At 37.1% G+C, this 14,855-nt stretch overlaps 1 protein-coding gene across 2 annotated transcripts; it reads left to right on the top strand.

Moving 5' to 3' along the window:
* The first annotated feature begins 3,736 nt into the window (after window positions 1-3,736).
* LOC110441855 (UMP-CMP kinase 2, mitochondrial-like) lies at window positions 3,737-13,697 on the top strand. Of its 2 annotated transcripts, none has more exons than XM_021485130.1 (5): window positions 3,737-3,998; window positions 5,543-5,675; window positions 7,078-7,279; window positions 8,688-8,915; window positions 11,827-13,697. In XM_021485130.1, exons 1-5 carry the CDS (start codon window positions 3,756-3,758, stop codon window positions 11,966-11,968), a joined length of 948 nt encoding a protein of 315 aa, XP_021340805.1. In that variant the 5' UTR covers window positions 3,737-3,755; the 3' UTR covers window positions 11,969-13,697. The 2 variants fall into 2 exon arrangements, with proteins under 2 accessions (XP_021340805.1, XP_021340804.1); XM_021485129.1 differs by having other exon boundaries at window positions 3,737-4,457.
* Window positions 13,698-14,855: the final 1,158 nt, after the last annotated feature.

Raw genomic sequence — 14,855 nt, 5'->3', positions numbered from 1 at the left:
ACTTATATTCAAGGTCACAGGGGTCAAATTTGTTTAAAATCTTTAAACAACCTCTTCTGAATAACCATGGGTCCCAGGATGTTTATACTTTGCAAGTTGCATCCTGAGATGAAAGGCTATACAATGTGTTCAACATAATGACTTTGTTCGACTTTCAATCACAGGGGTGAAATGTTCCAAAAAAATATAACAGGGTCTTTTGAATGAATTTTAATCATAAATACTGATATTTTGCCTGTAGCTTTATTTTAGATCACTTTTAAGGTTATAAGTGTGAGTTTTATACCAGGTGAGCGATGCAGGCCCATTGGGCCTCTTGTTTTTTTTAACTTCATAAATATAAGATTAATAATAGTTCACAAAATAAGAATTCATGGACATCATTATGATTGGTTATCATTAGAAAAAATGATTATTTTAAAAAAAAAAGTTTTATGATTGGAATAATTGTGTTCTTTTTTCATACAAAATACAAAAAAAAATACCAAAAGTATTTAGTTGAATAGAAAATTATAAATATATTTATTAAAATAAAAATTAGCTGCTGTAGTCATGTTTTATGTTTAAATCACAATGCTGACTAACCTAACTAACTAAACTGCATTATTCTAACCTGACCTATATACTTCTAACTTTTATTGCTGTTTTATGAACACTTACCACACTTCCAAATAAAACTATCCCTAGAAAAATGTTAATCTGACAGATCACTTACGCATCTATTATGAAACCATCTATCACAGCCAGCATCACAAGAAACCCTATCATCAAATACATTTGAGATGTGACACCCATCTGCTTCGCAATCAATAAAAATATCAAATGATAAAGAAGTTTTCTTTTGCCTATGCCTAATCAATTTTTTCCTATGAAATTTAGTAAAGATTCCATTGGAAATACATTCCACAAGATGTTGTCTCATGCAAGTGGTGTCAAACTCTAACTCTTCACTCCCGTTAAACCCATTGAAACAAAATTCTACCAAGTTAGCAATAGCAAAAACCCCACAGTCAACCCTGTTTTTCGGTTGTTGCACATTTGGTAATACTGTTTTTAAAACTTTTCTATTTTCCCCATATGATGATGACAACTGCATTTCTAAAGAAGCTGACAAATGACCCTTCTGTTTCGTATTTCCTATCAAACTATCAAGAAAGTATACTTCCCCAATATCTACCTTCTGTACTGACACTACCCAATGGTCCTCACCTTCCCCACTATCTACCCCCTGTACTGACACTACCCAATGGTCCTCACCTTCCCCACTATCTACCCCCTGTACTGACACTACCCAATGGTCCTCGCCTGTATGATGAATTTGTGCTGATGCAGCGCTAGTTGGTTTCATTCTGAGTGCATAGTCCCACTTAGTGTTTTTCAAAATTGGAGCATAACCTGTATCTTGCATTCCGCCTATATTAGGAAGCTATTTCTTTAAATTATCTTGTACGTTACACATGATATTACCACATAGTTTGTTATCAATTAATAAATCATTTTTATCCTTAAAACTTAACGTACTTTTACCGTTATCCATCCAGATACGTATTGTTTCTGTGGGCTTAATAAGCGTCGGTCTGTCATCTGAAAAATCCAATAAAATATCACTTACAGTAGTAGGAAAGTGCCGCTTTTGGCGCACGGTCATCCGGTGCACTCCCCTATATATCCCTATCCACCTCCCTGGCACCCCCCTAGTGCCCCCCCCCCTTCGGCAGGGGGGTACCGATCGATGACGTCACAGGGGGGTTCTCATGTATTTGGGTTTTTCCTGACTGCACCTATTTATAGCGACAACCTATATACGAGGGGGTACCGATTGATGATGCCATAGGGGGTTCTCATGTATTTTGGTTTTTCCTGACAGCGGTCCGATTGCATCCCGTTTAGAAATAGTCAAACCTGTTTCAACCGGTTATGAAAACAACAACGAGAAGACGATATATGAACGTGGGTCGGAGAGCCATCCCACATCCATCCTTACAAACATTACCTATTCTATCATGGACAATATATCAATATTTACATGTACATGAGATTCACCTACCACCCATGCTATGATACTGAAGCGATATGTGTTAATGTTATGCTCTTTACCATAACACGGGGTCCTGACATTGAACCTTTCTAGGGTAGTTCACTCTCCTACAAATCGGTTATATCAGACGCACGTATCCAGGAATTGAATTTCTTAGGCCAGTTAAGCCATTTCACGTAGTGTTGTTTGTTACGACCTTTTCCTTTGGTCTTCAAAACGGCTTCCACCTTCCACATATCGTCGTCCCTAACATCCATTTTCTGTAGCTCAGACTAATAAAAGACTCCTTTGATCTCGTCCCCATCATAGTCTTTAACTCTGTATAAGGGTATTCCTCCGCGTAGTATCTTTTGAGAAATGGTAAATATCTCCCCCGTCCATTTTTCGTCAGAAAGGGTTTCTCAAATGAGACAATCTTACTTTATCTCCAACCTTGAACTTAAACGGCTTACGAAGCTTCTTCGTATTTCGTAAGACTGACTGTTTTTTTCGGCCAATACATTCTCCACCAAATAGACGTTTCTTTGTCTTTAGTTACATTTGTTGGGGCCATACCGACTGTCCGGTGATATGTCTGATTGTAGCTGTCGGCAAAAGTCTGGAGTTTCTTTACGTATTCGTAATTTCTTCTGTGCGTGAAATATCTATACAATCTGGATTTAATAATCTTGATGACACGCTCGGCCACGGCAGCTTTGGTTTCGTTTTGAGCATATAAATGCTGGATGTGGTATTGATTCAATAAAGCATTCACCTCCTTTGATCTAAACTCTTTGCCCTTATCGGTACGGATCCGACTAGGTTGTCTCCCCTCAGGGGAGGTAGAAGGAATGTATGACGCAATAAAGGGGAGTTTATACCCGTAAAAGGGGAGGTAGAAGGAATGTATGACGCAATAAAGGGGAGGTAGAAGGAACGTGTGTTATTATTTTGAAAAAGCACATGTCTGAAGACTAAAGCTGCAACATAAAAATCGCCTACTACAATTTCTCACCTGATTCAACCTGAAGGTGTAAATTCAACTCGTCCAATAATTCCTTATTTCCCAAAACACATCTAAGCTCTGGACCTACAGAAAAATCGTGAATAGAACCATCTAAATGATACATAAGCTCTAAAGTGCATGTTAAAGATAGCAAATTATTAATGAAAAAGAAATAATGAAATATTTGTATTAATGTTTTTTTGTGTTTTTTTTTTACATAATTTTTATGCATATTTAGCACGAGTCTTGACGGAGTGATGTCCCCTTAGCACGGGTACGGGTGTAAACAAAACACCCGCGCTCCTCGCCCGTGATCACAACAAAGTCAGAATTTCATGTGAAATATGTCGTTTATTTCAACGAAACTTACATAATTATAAACAGTAAGGTATTTTCTTCTGTATATCTGAAAATAACATGTTAATTTTCACTAGATTTCTAATTATATGTGAAAAACCGTGATTTTCACGGTTGACTGCGGCGTGCAAGTTTTACCCCCTTGAAATACACATTATCGTCGATTTCTAAATTATTAGATGATAAATACACATTTTTGTAACTGTCACATTTAGAAAATAATGTTTGAAATTATTGTATAATGTTACAAAAAAATATAAACGATCGCGTTAATGAGATATTAAAATATCTTTATATTCCTGGTACGGGGTTTTAGTCCGGGTCCGGGAACGGCGTACAAGATTTACCTACCACCTTATAATATGAAAGTAGAACATGTTTGGCGCGTTATGTGTATCTATTTTAAAACAAGCGCGTATTTGTGAAAAGAAGATAAGACCGTCAGCACAAGTTCAGGTGGTGAAACTCTGGAAGATGTCGTTTTCAACTGAACCTTCTAGTCGTGGCGAATTTACGTATATTGCGTTTCCTGACAAACCAACTTACCTGTCGAAGCTAAATAGGAACTGCGCGAAAGAGAACGACCATTGTGCAGGCCTAACGGATGCTAGTGACATCGTAAGTGGTGATAAAGGACATCATACACTTCTGGTGATTCAGCCGCAAGTTTCAGACGAAGATATGGTGGCAAAGTACATTCAGACTGGGGTGATATCACAGAGAATAATTCGAGATCTTCCCGCCGATTTTCCAGGTGGATTTTCGTTGTGTTACTCCTCCAGTTCTAATGTTGTAAAGCGAGGAGTTTGTGTTTACTACAAGGATGAGGAGAGGGATGTCATTCTTCCAGAAATAAAACGCATTTTACATGGTCAAAACGTCAGATCCTACTTCAGATTTAGCAATAATAGAAATGGACGTTTCAAAAGAACTGAACACGATACGACAACGGAGGACATTATAGATGAGGCAACCTATTGTTTGTCCGGAAATCAGACACAGTCTGCCATATTTTCTGTACCAGATTTTACACCTGTCTTCAATGATTATGCAAGAACCAGATTAATTCTGCAGCAGGTAATGATGAATTGAGGAGAATGACACTTCAAGTTGTCATAAATATTGTTTCACTCGTTCCCCCCTGAAACTTCATAATGAACTATTCCAACCTTTGAATTGAAAGAGTTCAAATGTGTCTTCAGTGGTGAATGAGTTAAATACAAAATGCATGCATGGGTCTGTAGTTTTATTTTTAGGACAGACACACATGCCTGCTACGTACACTCACATTGTACACTTGTGATATACATGATCATCCACATTATATTTACAATATTAATTATATATACACATGTCATACGCCTACAAAATATATTGGCGAAATAAATTTGTTATTCATGAAAGGAAACACAAACATGTCTGTTAACCCATTCACCCCTGAAATTTCATAATGAACTATTTCCCACCTTTGAATTGGAAGAGCTCAAAAGTGTCTTCAGGGGTTAATGAGTTAATGATCATGAGTAATCAAAATAGTAAGGTTTAGATAAATGTAAGCTGTGAGCTTATTAAGCAGCCTGATTCCTGCTGCATTATTTCAGGACTTGTTTGTAAGTGATTGTGATATATTTGTGAACCTCATGTGACACGATTTTAACAATGGGTCTTCCAAATGGAATTTCAAGGAATTTCGTGCGAGTTTTTATGGAGTCAAGTGGAAAGTGCCCTTGCAAAAAAATGTATCAAAAACATTAACATTCAACAAGAAAATAATTAATTTTGTATTTTGTTGCTCAGAAGAGTTAAGTTAAATATAACATGGAAAAACTAGTCAAAGGAATTAGACAGGGTGCACATTTTCATCTTACCATTTTGTATTTCTGTATAGAGATTGCCTCTCTTCGCCCATATTCCAAACTATGTCAGAGGACAAATGCGCAGGTAGATTAACAAAAAGCCACTGCACAATCACAAAAAAAATTGTGATGTACTCCTTTTAACAATATGTACATACATGTGCATGTGATTTTCATCTCGCCCACCAAATTGAAAAAGATTTGGCGGAAAAAATGTTGGACTATTTGCAGTTAAAATGTAATGTAAACAGAAGGATGGAAAGAATGTTAAAATTTGTTGTGTAATTTGAATAACTTTGTTTACAGACGTCTGATGTGCCAGAGGTGGCCGAGCTCCTGACCATCGCTGACCGTTTGATACCACAGGACTTGAATGTCCAGCAGCTACAGGAGAATATGAAACATCCCTTTGTTGTGGTGGAAGGCATGGATGCCACAGGTACTTACTTAACATTGAGGCATTTAGTGGGAAAACTGCACTACTGTCCGTCCCACTATAATTTGGTTTTACGGAAAATTAGATTGTGATAGAAATATTTAACTGTTCATCATACTTCTGAATTTTATTTTATTTTGTCAACTTTAATAGCTGTTCAATGTAATAACAAACAAATTGAGGATAAATTTGACTTGAGAAATAAGTCTTCTGTCTAGGAATTTGCAGATTTAATATTAAAACAATACATTTTACCCTCTTAGAATCAATACATTGCATACAATGTTTATCAAAACAAAATAATTTATGTCATTTGCCAAAGAAAAGAACAAATTTTAATATACTGTATATCATTTCTGAAATTATATGATCTCTGATCAGAGATGTCATGTAGATAGTGTTGGTGATGGGCCATATAGAAATTAGATTTACATCTGTTACCAAGTAAAAATAAAGATGTTATGATTATTATTATTATTACTACAGAGATGGAAAAGTTTTACCTGCTGAAAATTGCAAGTGGGAAATATTCTGACCAAAAGGTCACTATGAAAGCTAACAAGTATAAAATATGTTGACTCATTGACTGAAAAATTCTTGCTTTTGACAAAGTCATTGTTGAGCACTTTGAGATCCCTAGGGTTGTAAGAAATGTCATTTACTGAAGCATGCTGGGAAATGGTTTAGTAGATGTAACAGACGTCATTATTTTTTTGATGCCTCCGTTAGGAGTCGAACCTGGGACATCTTGCTAACTAGTCTTACACTCTACAAAATGATCTAAAGAGAAGTTCTCCCTAGCCAAGAGGTTTGGAAGCAGCTAGTATTTTACCAGGGCGACATAGTCCCCCTCCATGAAAGAACTTGTCCCAAGTTTTTCCGGGGGTCATAGCAATTCTTGTGAAAGTATTGCTGAGTAGATTTGTCAATATTACCCGGGTCCCTACGTGGGCGCCAACGAACAGAGGTAATAATTTGTTCAATGCCTCCGCTAGGAGTCGAACCCAAGACCTCTAGCTTACTAGTCTTATAGGCTCTATCAAATGAGCTAAAGAAAAGTTCTCCCGAGCGAAGTTGGTAGGAAGAGGCTCGTATTTTAAAAGGGTGACATACTCTGAGGAAAGACCTTGTACCGAGTTTTCCAGGGTTCATAGTAATTCTTGTGAAAGTATTGCTAAGTATATTTATCAATATTAACCTGGTCCCTACGTTGGCTCCAATGGAACAGAGGTCATTATTTTTTCAATGCCTCGGCTAGGAGTCAAACCTGGGACCTCTAGCTTACTAGTCTTGTGCACTATAGAACGAGCTAAAAACCTATTCTCCCTAGCCCAGTCAGTAGGAGGCGGCTAGTATTTTACCAGGGTGTCCTGGATATGATCTTGCTTTGTACTTTATCTGTCAGGAAAGACAACTCTTACCAAGATTTTGGGAGACAGACTGTCCGCGGTGCGGCTTTACACACCTCCACCACCGATTGAACATCTGCGTAAAATCTTCGACCGACTACCAGAGCTTGTCCGCAGAGCTTACTACAGTATTGGTAACTACATAGTTGCCATGGAGATCTCTAAGGAGTGCCAGGAGCGAGCCGTTGTCATGGACAGGTAACAATATTGTGATGTCACTGAAGATGTTGTGTGCGTAATTTACGGAGCCGTATTCAGAACATAAATAAGACATAAAAGAAAATTTGGTTAGTTTTTATTAACGTATGATATCAAAAGGGCATAGCTGTCAACCTCTAAAACCTCCAATGAGGGAGAGCTCCATCATTCCACATTTCCAATGAGGGAGAAAGTGTGTGAAACACAACTGTAACTGCTTTGCTCAATTTATCTTTCCCTTTTTATGTATTAAAGTCACTCCAAAAAGCATTTATTTGATTAGAACACCTGTTATGATCATTACACACAACCTGCAGTAACTAGGAGATCATTTGACCACAGGATGTGGACTTGAATGATGGAGTTTTGAGGGAGATTGGTAAATTTGGTCAAAATGAGGGAGGGTTAACAGCTATATCTGAAAGGGAAGTAACTTATTGTGAGGAGAAATCATATCTGAAGGATGATGAATTATGTTTTAATAATTGAACACATGTGAGTTAATGTTATACTCGTAAACTTTACTCATTAGCCTAACTATGAAAAACACACATTGTAGCACATTGTTAGCCTAACTATGAAAAACACACATTGTAGCACATTGTTAGCCTAACTATGAAAAACACACATTGTAGCACATTGTTAGCCTGTCTATGAAAAACACACATTGTTAGCCTAACTATGAAAAACACACATTGTAACACATTGTTAGCCTGTCTATGAAAAACACACATTGTAGCACATTGTTAGCCTTTCTATGAAAAACACACATTGTAACACATTGTTAGCCTATCTATGAAAAACACACATTGTAGCACATTGTTAGCCTGTCTATGAAAAACACACATTGTAACGCATTGTTAGCCTATCTATGAAAAACACCCATTGTTAGCCTAACTAAGAAAAACACACATTGTACCACATTGTTAGCCTATCTATGAAAAACACCCATTGTTAGCCTAACTATGAAAAACACAAATTGTAACACATTGTTAGCTGATCCATGAAAAACACGCATTGTAGCACATTGTTAGACTGTCTATGAAAAACACATATTGTAGCACATTGTTAGCCCGTCTATGAAAAACACACATTGTAACACATTGTTAGCCTGTCTATGAAAAACACACATTGGAACACATTGTTAGGCTGTCTATGAAAAACACACATTGTAGCACATTGTTAGCCTGTCTATGAAAAACACACATTGTAACAATGTTTAATTGGTGATGTCATGACGTCCACAGAGCAGCAATGAGATTTAAACTGGTTCATGATTGTTTAAAATCAGGTATCACATCTGTATTTTTTGTACTTATGAAACTAAAGTTGACACTGTAGGATGCATTCTCAAACATGCATTAATGTAAATTTTTCTGCAGTTACTTACAAACCTCTGTGTGTGCAGGTATTGGCACAGTACAGCAGCCTATGGGATCGCTAATGAGAGCAGTACCGGTGATTTACCCCGCAGTGGTCACCCCGTGTACCAGTGGCCTACCGACCTGCTCAGACCGACGGCTGTCCTGTTCCTAACAGTCGGAGAGGAGAAAAGGAAACAGAGGCTCCAAGGCCGTGGCATAGAGAAAACATTTGAGGAGCGAAGCCTGGACAAGGACCAGCTGTTCAGGCAAAGGTAGACTTTAGGATAAATTTATGAGTTAGTGGGAGAACAGGAATCTAGGGAATGGTGGTCTTAGGCAGGATGCTTCCTCAGGTGTATTAGGTCATTCACCCTTGAAGACACATTTGAACTCCTCCAATTCAAAGGTTGGAATAGCTTGTTATGATATTTCAGGGGTGAATGTGTTAATAATCTGTACAAAAATATCTTCCAATATTAAATTCCTTACGATCAGTACATTTTTTTATTAACCCATTCACCCTAAGTCACAATGGAACCATTCTAAGTTAAAGAATAGGCAAGTCCAGTTTAGATATGTAGGGGTGAATGTTAGTTGGTTATCAGGGTTTAACATCCTTTCAACAGCTAAGGTCATTTAAGGACATGCCTCCATGTGTGTTGTGTGTGCCTCCATGTGTGTTGTGTGTGCCTCCATGTGTGTTGTGTGTGCCTCCATGTTCCATGTGTGTTGTGTGTGCCTCCATGTGTGTTGTGTGCCTCCATGTGTGTTGTGTGTGCCTCCATGTGTGTTGTGTGTGCCTCTATGTGTGTTGTTTGTGCCTCCATGTGTGTTGTGTATGCCTCTATGTGTGTTGGGTGTGCCTCTATGTGTGTTGTGTGTCCCTCTATGGGTGTTGTGTGTGCCTCTATGTGTGTTGGGTGTGCCTCTATGTGTGTTGTGTGTCCCTCTATGGGTGTTGTGTGTGCCTCTATGTGTGTTGTGTGTGCCTCTATGTGTGTTATGTGTGTTGTGTATGCCTCTATGTGTGTTGTGTGCCTCCATGTGTGTTGTGTGTGCCTCCATGTGTGTTGTGTATGCCTCCATGTGTGTTGTGTATGCCTCCATGTGTGTTGTGTGTGCCTCTATGTGTGTTGTGTGTGCCTCCATGTGTGTTGTGTATGCCTCCATGTGTGTTGTGTGTGCCTCCATGTGTGTTGTGTATGCCTCCATGTGTGTTGTGTGTGCCTCTATGTGTGTTGTGTATGCCTCCATGTGTGTTGTGTGTGCCTCCATGTGTGTTGTGTGTGCCTCCATGTGTGTTGTGTGTGCCTCCATGTGTGTTGTGTGTGCCTCCATGTGTGTTGTGTGTGCCTCTATGTGTGTTGTGTGTGCCTCTATGTGTGTTGTGTGTGCCTCTATGTGTGTTGTGTGTGCCTCCATGTGTTGTGTGTGCCTCCATGTGTGTATGTGTGTTGGAGACCGGGTATGTTGGGGTGTTTGCCTCTTTGTGATAGCGTTGATCTGATGCCCACTTTATAGTGCCATCTCACTGAATACTATGCCGAAGAAACCCAGCACAACATTCCGCCGGTCACACTATACTGCCATGTCCCTTACTTCTACTTCTAAATGGTACTGACCAACTTCAACAATTTGAAGATAAAATGTCAGACGAGGAGTGAAACATGGAAAGAGATTGTTTTTAAAAGATACGAGATGGTCTAATTTGCGTTTGAAAAGTGACGGTAGAGGGCTGATTTGAATAATTCCGTTGTGGGGCTCGAAATAATGTCAGGTGGGAGTTTATTCCACTTGGGTATAGTTCGAGGGAAGAATGATGCCTTTCTGGTCTGGGTTTTTGAGTGGGGAATTTGATACGAAAACTGGTGGTTTGTTCGGGATTTTCTAACTGTAGGGATTAATCTGTCTGATTTTACGATAGCGACTTTCTGGTTTACAATGTTATGAAGCATGGTCAGACGAGCATCTCTACGTCTATCTGCTAGAGGGCGCAGCTTTAGGTGGTCCAACATTTCTGACACACTGGAGGTACGATGGTTGTACCTGTGCTTATTGAGCACATAGCGCGCTGCCCTTCGCTGGACCATTTCCAACTTGTCAATATTTGTTTGGGTGTGAGGGTCCCATACTGTACAGGCATACTCAAGTGATGGTCGAACTAATGATTTGTATGCCTGTACTTTGGCTGATGTTGAGCCAATTTTAAGATTTCGTCTTAAAAAGCCTAGCGTAGAATTTGCTTTTGGGCAGATAGTATTTATATGTGAATCCCATTTAAGGTCAGATGATAGTGTTACACCCAGATACTTGGCCTGACTAAGATGTTCCAGTATGTGTCCATGTAAAGTATAATTATGGACTATTGGAGTTTTGTTTTTAGTCACCGACACCACATTGCATTTGTTTGGGTGGAAGATCATTTTCCATGTATTTTCCCAGAGCGCTAGTTTGTCAAGATCTTTTTGAAGTGTTGTAGCATCACTGTTCGACTTGATAACTAGATATGCAATAGTGTCGTCTGCAAATAAACGGATTGTAGCATTAAGACCCACAGGGATATCGTTTATAAAGTAAAGAAATAAACTGGGTCCCATAACTGACCCCTGGGGTTTTCTCCGGGTACTCCGGTTTCCTCCCACAATAAGACCCCCCAAGCGATAACACCTGGGCCAACAAGAGTGATTAATATAAGTTGATATAACTTGTTTCATAATTGTTGTAAAAAGGTTATTATTCAGCATATTCAGGACCCTCACCTCAAGGTCAAGGTCAAGGTCAAGTTGAAAGTTTTCTTGTCTGAATCAAGTTCTATGATTTTGATACTGAGGATTAAGCTAACAGATGCTAATGGATATATGTTCAAAAAGATTGGTAGTCTATAGTTTCGACGTAATATATTTTAAAATAAATAATCATTATCAAGTGGAAGTTTTCTGATGATTTATTTACAAGCCATGCAATTAGGCTGTTCAGTTCTGGTATTGATATTACTTTCGCTGAAGCAGTTATGGTAATGTAAGCATTGCACAGATAAAACCTGATTGTCAATATCCTAATTCAAGTGTAAATGACTCCCAAATATTGTCAGTAACCTAATCAATTGTAAACCACTCCCAAGTACTGCATTTGTTTTGTTAAAAACTGTAAAAATTAGGAAAATCTTTTTGCAATATTTTTCAGACTGTGTGACGCTTATCGGCGGATGGAGAACCCGAGTCTTGTTGAGGTAGATGCCAGTGGTACTGTGGAGGAAGTTGTGAAAAGTGCTATAGAGAAACTGACCAACTGTGGGGTTTATGTTCCTAGTGACACTCATGTATAACATCACAAACTGTGGGGTTCATGTACCTAGTGACATTCATGTATAACGTCACAAACTGTGGGGTTCATGTACCTAGTGACACTCATGTATGACGTCACAAACTGTGGGATTCATTTACCTAGTGACACTCATGTATAACATCACCAACTATGGGGTTCATGTACCTAGTGACACTCATGTATAACATCACAAACTGTGGGGTTCATGTACCTAGTGACACTCATGTATAATTTCACTTTGGCCAAAAAAATATATGTGTGTTTCCGGTATTCCGACCTACCCAGGATTTTACTGTCGACCCTAGATATTTTATAACCTATTTGTAACAAAGCCAGGCAAAGTTCATAGCCACTCATTATAATGCACTTTCTTCCTGTTTTTTTAGAGTCTGACCTTATTCTAATGACAAATTACCTTGTAAATTTTTAAATAAAACAATATTAATTCATGAAATAAAAAATTAACATTAAAAATAAAATTATTTGCCTACCGACCTACCCTGTTTTTTTCAGGCGTATATGTTAACTCGAACAAACTTGTTTTGGCCTTATGAAGTGAGGCACATCATGGACAATAAAAATTGATGCATGTCAGCAAATTTGTCTGCAATCCTGTTTAGAATTACTGGCAATTAACAAAAAATGCAGTTAAGTATCATGTGCCTTTGCTTTGAAACTCATTTTGATATTTAAATTTTAGATTTTCACAAAATTGAACGGTCGATAGCCAGTGTAGGCCAGCTGTTCACCATTATAATTGTGTTATTCTTATGTAATTAATTCAATTAGTGTGTATTTGCTTAACTTTCATCAGTATTAAATCAATCACATGTAACTATCCATGTTGGGGTTTGACTTTGACATGAAAATTTCCAAGAGTTTTTGAGATTTGGGACACACCTGAACTGACAAACTTTCACTTATAATTTTTACCATTTACTGTATCAAATTAGCATTCCTGTCTATAAATGTATATAAATAGCATTCCTGACTATAAATGTATATAAATAGCATTCCTGTATATAAATGCCCGGCAGAGACCAATAATTTAAACCTTATAGTAGATTGGTGAGTTAAGCATTTAAAAAATATTTGTCACATTGATCCACTTCCATTATGCTGTCAAGATTGATCAATGACCAGTCGTCAATTCTTTGAGAAATTCCGATGATGGATGATGATTGATGATGATAAAGATGAATTTTGAAATTATGATATCACCGATGTAACATAATGACAGTCTTAAAACTCTCAGCTGACTTTCATAGTTTTATCTTCAATAAGATTCATCAGTTTGGAAATATGTGATATCACAAGTTTTACTTTCTACACAAACAATGTTCGTATTAAACGTGTCGCAACATCTCAAGACCGTCTGGTCCCTTTAATTTGTCAAGCTATGACTGAGTGAGCGATTTGTATTTTTTACCTGTACAACGATGTGACGAAATTGTTTATTTTTCATGTCACTCAACCCGAGATGTTTCGCCCTATGGATAGGGAGTGTATCAATAAACACTGCATCAGATAGCTTACAGGTAGGGTGTATATTGTTATTTTCTGTAACATATTAAAGTAACCATATTTACAAACATATCTGATGCCCCACACTTTAAATATGACAGATTGTTTATTTACCTATAGATTTGTTTACTTAAGGTCATAGGAGTGTATTGATAAACGGAAATAGGAAGTACATCTCTAGTTGAAAATCCAATGTAGGGAGACAGTATCACAATTTCCGAATATTCTAATGTTAATATTAAACTGATGAATATTTTATGTTTATTATTGACAGAACAGTGTGTTCTCTCAATATTAAAGTATTTCAAAGTAATCCAGGCATTAATTTAGTTGTTTTTTATCAATGAGTCACATGTAGCCATTTTTCTGTACTTCAGGAAACCGGCTACCTATTTCACATGTGGTACTGTGAAGTTTTTCAAGAAAGATAACTCTATCATGCAATTACTATGTGTATATGGTTTTATTATTAGAGGTCAATTTTTAATTGTTTATAGATAATTAATTTTACACAATTTCAGCATTTAGTAAATTGATATACGTTAATGCAATACTAATCTATGGCAGTATCATTTTTATTGACATTATTTTGCAATTGTGTCTTTCATTTTTTTTTTCAAAATTCACTCCTTTTTACATAAATTTCCATTTAAAATCCTTAAAACTCTGGTCAACCTTATTTTTTTTGGTGGCAGAACATTTTCTTTACTTCAAAGCATTATTACTACAAAATTTGAAGAAATTCTACTGAGAAATGGTGACACAATCCTATTACCTTAAGCATGTTAGTGCGTTATGATTATTTGTCTGCAATCTTGTTCCATGTTATAGGACCATAACACAGAACCGAATGCTTATATTTACATTTAATATTTTTAATTTTCATTTCTAAGTTCACAACACACTTTTACATTCAAATTTCACTGTGTTTGTTCAATAGGTTTAACAGCACATGGAATTGCTCACGGAATGTTGTCTTGTGACTTTCCCCGTAAAAAAAATAAGTTTTTGGAAATGAACACAAAAAATATCGATACAATTTCCATAATTTAGTCAATTAATATATTCATTTCACATTTTATAATAATCTTACATAAAACAGTGAATTTGTCACAATTTTGTTTATTTACCTATAGACAAGAAACAATTTGTTTATTTACCTATAGACAAGAAACAATTTGTCATAATTTTGTTTTTTAACCCCACCCTGTCTCAGTGCTGTTTGACTCGTGGTTGCTATTTTGTTTTTATTAGATTGCCATATATATATTTATGTAGATGTTCAATTGTTTTTGATATTATCTTTGACCAAATAAACATTGAATCCTTTTACTAATCCATAGTAATGAAGTATCTGTTGTTAT

The sequence above is a fragment of the Mizuhopecten yessoensis genome, unplaced genomic scaffold, assembly GCF_002113885.1.
Source record: "Mizuhopecten yessoensis strain PY_sf001 unplaced genomic scaffold, ASM211388v2 scaffold716149, whole genome shotgun sequence".
NCBI lineage: Eukaryota > Metazoa > Mollusca > Bivalvia > Pectinida > Pectinidae > Mizuhopecten > Mizuhopecten yessoensis.
The sequence above is the reverse complement of the archived record's forward strand: the minus strand, read 5'-3'. Positions and strand labels throughout refer to the sequence as shown.